General features: G+C 37.9%; 1 protein-coding gene across 1 annotated transcript; it reads left to right on the top strand.

The window, feature by feature from the left end:
- The first annotated feature begins 2709 nt into the window (after positions 1-2709).
- LOC108379639 (farnesol dehydrogenase-like) lies at positions 2710-3708 on the top strand. The gene is made up of 2 exons (XM_017635985.1): positions 2710-3385; positions 3473-3708. Exons 1-2 carry the CDS (start codon positions 2810-2812, stop codon positions 3638-3640), a joined length of 744 nt encoding a protein of 247 aa, XP_017491474.1. The 5' UTR covers positions 2710-2809; the 3' UTR covers positions 3641-3708.
- The last annotated feature ends 5326 nt before the right edge of the window (positions 3709-9034 follow it).

Raw genomic sequence — 9034 nt, 5'->3', positions numbered from 1 at the left:
GATTCCTGAAGGGCACAGCTCGTTGTAATCGCTCCAGCCTGCTGACTTACGTAGACTCCTCCAAGATTTCATAAAACATAATGGGCTTGATTATGATTTCATAGAGCCAGAAAAGCCATATCTCTTACCTATTACCAGAGAAGGGGTAAGAGAAAACCACCCTGGGGCGTGCCCCTGTTTAGCCTGCGCTGGATGATGGCACTATTCCACTGCGCTGCAACAATTCTGTCACTGATTATGCGGTGTATTGTCCCAAGCTTAATCAGGGATCTGACTATCGCCCCCGGTAAGAGATTTTTTAAAAAGTAGTGTGCATACATACTATTTGCTTCCTATGATACTTTAACATGCCAAAGAAAAACTATTATCACGAAAAAGAAAAAAAGATTCGCTTTTTCATGTCGGGCAAGAAATATTCTCAAACATTCTGCGTGCGACGTATCAGTTGTGGGAGAATACCAAAATACCGGCGAGGAAAAATAAATTTCCGCCAGCATTTACCAGCGCAGGCAAATACTACAATAGTATTGTGGAAAATGCAATACAATATATGTATGTATGCACATATTTATGTGTGTACAAGTAAATACATATACAAGTGTCTTAAGACCAGTAGAATGGACGGCATATAATCTGAGTGCTCTTTTCTGCTTGGTTCCGACAAAAAAAACAAGACCAGTACTCAGAAAGAATATTGTAAACCAAGGTGTCGAAAATAAAATAGATATCTTCTGCCGCTAATGGATGCTGGTTGGATGCCAAAGTGAGACAAGACAATGTCAGCAGGCAATCGCAACAAGGTGAATATAAAACAAAGGAAAATTATGTGAAGATAAAACATATATATATAGGTACGTATACAAGAAAAACGACTAAGAGCCGGCTCCGTCTTATTGTTAGTGAAAAGCAGCGCCATTAAGCAGCCAAGCGATCAGGCAATCCGACACTTCGCGCTCTGTTACGGAAGCGGAAATGGCACATAAACGGATGCCAGTCGGGGTGAAGCCGTGCGTGACTGGGCTGCTTGCAAGAGCCACAACACTACCAGCGCTACCACAACACAACTATGCTCACGCCAGTGGTGGCAAGTGAGCGTAAAGTCATTGGCGAACGTGCAACATTGGAGAAATTTATTTATCGAAGCTATAAATTTGGCGCGCGCGTTTTGTTGGTTGTGATAAGCCAGCCACATGGAAATACGGCTGATTGGACGAAGGAAACCAGTTCACTGCCATTGAAGGTCAAACTAATTGGACTATTTTTATTGCTATGCTGAATGTATGTGAGTGTGAACATACATATGTATGTATACCTGGCATGTGCTAGTATGCCACCAGCATAAGCAGGCCAACCGCGAAAAAGTTTCCGCATACATTAACGCTATACATACATACTTAAATAAGTAAACGTATTTATCGGCGCGCTGATAGACAGATAGATATGCAGATAGATATAAATTGCAATCAAGTCGATTAAGCAAGCGTTAAATCGAATATCGATTAAGGCGCAAACTTGATGGCACCATTTTATCACATTTTTCGCTTCTGCTTCCTCCTGCGCTTCGCAGACAATACCACCACTGCAGAGTGCTAAATTAGCAGCGAAAATATTCATGACTAAACTTATGACCAAGGTGGTAAGGTGCAAAATTGATGTCAAGCAAAATAATTAGCAAAAAAAAAAACTTGATGATAAATTCTGAAATTTGGAGAAATTGAAGCATAATAAATTGCCAATCGTGGGTGCAGAAAATATACGAGTACATACATATATAAGTATGTATACAATAAATATTGGTTTTAGAAGGTAAAGTTAGAGTAGCTGGTACCGAGCAGGAAAAGCACGAATACCTTACTTATGCTGGCTTTTCTCAGTCATTTCGCAATACCATTGGCGAAGAGTATCCTAATTTCTTTCCTTTTCTTAGAAATTTAACCACAAAAGTGCCCTTAATAAAGCGCAGAAAATCGGGAACATTCGTTAAATTTAATTCGGCTAAACATTCTTAAAGTATTTGTTAAAGAAATGGCTGCGCGCCTGGCGGGATAATGGCAATACTTTCAATTTCTTCCTCGTCTCCGCAGCTGCGGCAAAAATATTTTGCTGGATATCCTAACTTAATGCCGCGGATTAGCAAGAAGCGGTAAAGCCGATTAAGAGCTTAGTATTGCTTTTGGTCGAATTTTGGGCAGAAGTGACCTGTAGTCAGACAAATGGGATCCGCGGCCTTCCTTCATGAAGCAAATTTCAAATTGGGTTTGCCGGAGGTAAGAGGCATGCCCCCCTTCTAGGCAGAATTCACCACGAATACGGATATACTTTTTCTTGCCTGCTCGTCGGCCTCGGCACTCAATTGGCTAATTTGGACGTTGATTGGCCATATTTAATTAAAATAATGTAAAAAAAATATAAAAAATGTAAAATTAATAGATGTAGATAAGTATAAATATTTATGTGTACTATAGTAGTATACGTATTTCTATATGTTTAGTCAACAATGAGTCTTCGTTTTGCATTGTAGAAAAATATGAAAACATTTTTATTTTGTTTTTACTTACTCACGGCGCGCTGCAATAGAAAAAGCATAGTCAGAGAAGATAACATGAGCCCTGATTAATGAAATCGCTGAAAAACAAAAACAAAATTGCTAATCATTAAATCATATAAATAGTGTAGCGGCTAAAATGTGCTGTTCAGTGTTTACATGGGTAGAGTAAGAGTAAGCGTCCTCAAACTTAATAACAAAGATTTGTTTTAACATTTTTTACATACTCCCAAATTTAAATACATATATTTATAAACATTTCAAATGGAGCGTTGGCATAATCGCATTGCTGTAGTCACTGGTGCCAGTTCGGGCATTGGCACAGCTGTCGTAAAAGATCTTGTGCGCGAGGGTGTTATTGTGGTCGCCTTGGCGCGTCGCATGGACAGATTGGAGGCGATACGCAACACTTTGCCCAAGGATCAACAATCACGGCTGCATGTACAAAAATGTGATGTGACAAAGGAAAATGATGTGAACAACACATTCGATTGGATTGAACAAACACTTGGCGGTGTAGATATTTTAGTTAATAACGCTGGCGTGCTAATACCAGGAGCCTTACTAACACAGAGTCTTAGCGAAATCAATCAGGTGCTGCAAACAAACATTGTGGGCGTGGTTCATTGTACACAACGCGCTTTTAAGTCAATGAAGTCGCGTAATTTCGATGGGCATGTGTTCCTCATAAACAGCCTAACTGGACATGGTGTGTTGAGTTGTCCACCGGATGAGGTGCCCAATTTCAGTATTTATGGACCAAGCAAATTTGCTATCACTTCGATTACGGAGGTTTTGCGGCAAGAGTTTCGTGGCTATAAAACTAAAATTAAAGTTACTGTAAGTACAAATATAAAATGAGATAGTTAATTGTGGAAATCTACGTTTAAATATTGAAATATTTAATATAATTTTTTTTTTTTACAGAGCGTAAGCCCAGGATTTGTGGATACTGAAATTGTACCAGACACATTCCAAAGCGATTGTATGTTGAACCCCGAAGACATTTCAGCTGGTATACTTTATGCCCTCGGTACACCGCCGCATGTGCAAGTGCATGAATTGACCATTAAGCCAGTTAGTGAAGCTTATTAGTCGATTTCGTGATTGTTTATTTGTTTTAAGTGAAAGAAAAAAAAAAAAAAAAAAAATAGTTACTTAAGAAAAATAATATGTGTTGTACCTGTTGTTTCGGTGATGACAATATAAAAACAAGTTCTAAGCTATGCTTGGCGCTACTGTTAAGAGCTAGTGAGCTTGATAGGATAAGGGTTTTTTTCGCTTACATAATTAAATATTTTAACCGCCCATCCAGAATTTAAAAGAGTAAATCCAAGGCTCTCTTAAAATTGTCTGCGCTTTCAATACTGTCAGCAAGACAATGGGGTATCGTGGGGCATATGGGATGCATTTACCGTAGCTCGATTATACCAATCGCTACTTCCGTGTTCGCGCATACTAAGCAATGGGGGAAACTCATGTGTAAGATGTGGTAACTTAGCCGTGGAGAGTCTGAGGTCTTATTGCTGCCGATTAGAACTTAGCACATTTCACAACAATGCGACCCTGCCATATGCGCCAACCACCGGAAGAACAACCTTCTTTTTAAGCATCGGAAATAAGGTATTTTTATAGTAGCGGCTTGTTAAGCTTGTCAGATAGTCTCTCAACCATTGTCTACAACCTTAACTAAAGGTAGGCTCAAGGAACGAGCTGTTTCGACCGGACACCAGAGGGAGAGGGCTGTTAGTTGACTTGCGTTGAGTTGGAATATGAAAAGGAGTTTGGTGTCATGTGGGGTAGCTTCAAGAGTCGGAAGTACATTAGATACATCAGGGTCTAGCCTGGGCAAATAGGAGCTTAATCTATTGAGATTTTCAGACTGCTATAGAGCCAGTCAGTCGGTTCTATATACCGGAATAACTCATTTCCACGCCAGCTAGTTCAGCGTATCGGAATTTCTCGAGCAAAGATTTTTGTTTCGGCGATCTAACTATGTTTGCATCGTTGAAGTTTTTTAATCGCCAAACCCCAGACCAAAAACTAATGTATACTGAGTATGCCAAGTACCCAACTTCGCTTACGTATACCACATGCTACGAGTGGAGTCAACTCAGGACCTAGTTAGACCCTAAGACACATACGAAGTAGACCATACGGTTTGAACTGTCATGTTGCTGAAGTAAGCAGAAGCAAGCAGAAGCTGCCTCCAGAAATCATAAATTAGAAATATAACTCCAGATCGCCTATTCCCCAACATTTATAAAGTCTTGTTGCGGGTATTGCGTGAATACCTAAATCCTACTGGCGACGAACTGAATGAACCTAATCGCACGTGAAATATAGGCCACGAAAAGAAGTTGGCCTGATGCCGCGATGATTGCTGCAATTTTGTATGAATTTAAGTTATACATTTTTCATACGACTGACATACGACATCTTCGCCCCCAACAACCGCGCCATCTGTTATTTTTCCGCCTCGAAGGAGAACTGAACGAGCTATATCCTGCCAGTAAATGAGAAATTGACCGTGAGATATATTCTATAAGTCTCTCGTCATGTCAGTCTTGATGTATTGCGCAGAAAGGTGGACGATAACATCATGTGATGAGACGGCCCTTGGAGTATTCGAAAGAAGAATTCTGCGGAAGGTTTATTAGCCTTAGCGCATTGGTGACGGCCATGTCATGAAATGGACAAAAATGGCTGAGGAAGAGAAAGGCCTCCTCTACGTTGGAAATAGCAGGCCTAGAGGCTATTGGCTTCAGTTGACATTTTGAATTGGCGTCAGTTTTCACAGAAGACTGGCGTGATTTTTTGAGCTCGGCTGAAATCCCTAAGGCGGTTTAGTGCCATTAAAGAAGAAGGAGAGGTACTAAATTCTATACTTGAGAGGTGCTGCTGTAGGTGGAAGGTCATGCTGTGAGCACGAAAATCAGAGAGCTCATCACAAACTGTTGGCGCACACAAATTGATGTTGAGGTATGACTCGGCTTATAAACAGAACTTTTTTTGCTGTGTTATCACCAGACCAGAAATGCTTTCAATCATTCTAATATTTTCAAGTTCAGCCACTGTTTTTAAAAGTATGTATGTATGTAGATTCTAAATAGACTTTTATTTGCACATCATTGGACGTAAGTGTTTATAAGCTCTTTTTAACTAGCAATCATGCTGATTACAATTAGACGGCATAGCATACAGATATTTGCCCAGCCGGAAAAATGAGGAGAGGAAGCTCTTTCCACAGCGCTGTCATTCGAAGGGAGATGGGAAGGTGTGCTTCCAAGGAAATGGAAGGCAAATAAATATCTGTCAATGGAAGGTGCGCTTCCAAAGCAGCTCAAGTTGGGTCTGTTGTACAGTAAAATTTGAACTGTACCATTATTTTTTCATGTACATTTTCTTCTTTTAAAGGAAGCCGAATCGGATGGCCTTGAAACTCTAGTCACTCCATGCAAAATATGTAAAAAAGAGCACGCCAGGCCTCTCGCTGCAAAAGTTTCAAAATAAGGGCTACGAGAGGACCGGCTTTTTCAAATTTTGCCGACTAGGTACATACAAACACTCTATCGGCGACGTATATTTCTGCAACATTTGACGGGCGGTGTCTATGATTGCAGTTCGAACAAGGCATTGAAAAAAATACATATCTATTTAAGTCAGGTTTCGATTATATGGCAATACTAATTTGACCCATATTTATGAATTTGAACAGACATATGTATGTACTACATACCCATGTATGTACTCTTCGAAAGGCAAACATCTCATCACCCGCTCGATTCGCAGCAAATGTACATACATACATACATACATTTGTATTTAGTACGCAGCTTAGCTATGTGTGCTATCAGTTTCCAGTTGAATCGACATCGTTTACACAGAATCACTCAAAATTTGCAAATATTGAAAGGAGCAGGCGAATGTACATACATACATTAGGGTGGTCCAAGAATGCATGTAAAAAATAAAGAAAAATTTTAATGCTCCCACCCTCTAGTATTTTGGCATCGAAAAAAATAATACCAGTTTTTTGTTTTTCTTTTTAAATCAAAAAATATATTTAGAAGTGGCTCAAAGCGCTCAAAGTTTTTCATGTATTTCACTGTGGAACACGAAAAAATACTATAGTGCACATTGCTGTTGGCCATACAAACAATGCCTCATACTCAGATTTACAAGACCAATTTGTGCTCTCGGGAAAAAAAGTTTTCATGATCCAAAAATCTCAGTAGGTATAGCGGCCAAATTCTTTGAAAAAAAATTTTCAAATTTATCGTTTTTGGCCTATATTTGTTGAAAATAGCATACAAAGCAAATATAGGCCATAAAACGATACATTTTCATTATTTGTTGAAAAAAAAATGGGCCTACAGTTACTCAGATTTTTGTATCATGAAATTTTTTTGTATCGAGAACACGAATTGATTTCGTAAAACTGAGTATGAGGCATTGTTCGTATGGCCAACAGCTATCAAACCTGACATATGCGCACTCTAGGGGCTTTTTTAAGTTCGTGTTTGTTTCACAGTGTTTTATATGGAGAACAATTTCGTGGAAATGGTATAGAATTCTTGAAAATCAATAGTTTTCGACCGGAAAACTTTTCTTCCCTTCAGGAGACTTCAAATAATCTAATAGCCAACTGTTTGTTTCACTATTTTTAATACATTCTAAGGACTTTTTATGGGCCCCTTCATTTTTTCCATTTCGATTTTTTAAGGGTTTTTGGGGGATCTATAAAAAGTACTAGTCTTAAAAATGGTTAACTTAACATCTGGGTATTTTTATTAGAAGCCTTCTGCAGAGAAACAGAGTTTTACGATAGAAAAATATTAATCTTCAAGAATTCTATACCATTTCTACAAAAAGGTTTTTTTCCAATATAGAACACTGTGCCTCAAAAACAAAAAACTTTCAAAACACACAAAGCAATCAATATACATTCTCATGAAACTATGGGCCAAATATAGTAAAACTGACTTTTTTAAAAGAACTTTGTAGCTACAAAGATATGATTAATTTTAAAAATTAAACTGAATATTATGTAGAGTTAAAAAAATATTAAAATTTTTTGGTTCACTAGGACTAATAAATATTGAAAATTCCCTTTTAATTCATTTACTTTATTAAGCTTATAAAGTTAGAACGACGAATGTATATTAGACCTTAGCATGTAATTAAAAAAAAAGTATTGCGAAATTTCAAGTATATTTAAGGATACAATTTTTAAAGAACATTCCAATACCTAATCGTCCTTATGCACCAAAAAATTTAATCCGTTTTAATTCTACAGACTTTTCTCTTTAAATTGATACCTAAATATCCGATTTGATCCACCTCTATATGTTTTTCGATAAAAAAAAAAAAAACAAAAAACAAGAGTATATATTTCTTCAGTATGGAACAATCCTGGGGCTTAGAGCATTACAATTCCGACTTAATTTTTTTTTTGTGAACCACGATAATGTACATACGTTTGGATATGCAGTAAAAATACTCAGAAACCGGCATCGAAAGGAGCAATGTGGCTCATTAAGCGTTCAAATAAAAAGTGCTTAACGCCTTTGAAGCCGTAGCTGATAGCCAAAGATGCACCAAGGATGCAGAAATTCAAACACAGGCAAATTTGCATTTACGCATACTTAAACACCAACTGAACACGTGTCGAATGTGATTATGAGCATTTTAAAGTGGTAATTGTGTGTTTGAGATATGTATAAATATGTACGGTGACCATCTAAACCTACGTAAAATAAAGCAAATATTTTTTCAAAATGATGTGGGAATACGTACATGCAACTTTTATGATCGTAATTTAGATCAAATATTTATCAGTTAATTATATTAATATTTTGTACAAGTTACCCTTATCGAAAGGCGCTGGAAAATGAGAAATCAAACCAAATCCTTATCAAGGACTTCGCCATCCTATGCTGCCAAAATACGTTCATCATAATTCATACCACACGACGAAGCCAGCGGGTCTTTTACAATGGGGCTGGAAACTCGGCGTGCAAATCGGAACAAACTGGCGAAGGTTTTCATTTTTATTTTTTTCCTATTCTCTGTTTAAAAATTGACCTCTGCAAAATCCAAAGCTTATTTAAAGGACAGCTCGGGACTAATAGCGTCCTTTAATTTGACAAAAATTTTAAAGGACAGAAGGTTAATTTAAGGGACTGTCCTTTAAAATAAGGGACGGATGGTCACACCGTATGTACATGGTATGCATGTTTGTTGTTTTATATGTATGCAGAGAAGCTGACGCCGAATTCACTTAAAGCAAAAATCAAAATCAATAAAATGCTATTGCTAGCGAACGCATAAAGACTTTGGGAATGCGTATCTGAGTGTGGCTTGGTAATGCTTTTGCAGCTTTTATTGCCGACCACTAAAATTGAAGCCTCTACGGCAAAATGGCAATAGCATTCGCTAGCTAGCTACCAAAGAGCACATGTTGCATATTAGTTAAATGAATTTTGT

Source organism: Rhagoletis zephyria, unplaced genomic scaffold (assembly GCF_001687245.7).
Source record: "Rhagoletis zephyria isolate East Lansing unplaced genomic scaffold, Rhagoletis_zephyria_1.1 Rzeph_scaffold_16901, whole genome shotgun sequence".
NCBI classification, from domain to species: Eukaryota; Metazoa; Arthropoda; class Insecta; order Diptera; family Tephritidae; genus Rhagoletis; species Rhagoletis zephyria.
This window is presented reverse-complemented; position numbering and strand designations above follow the sequence as displayed.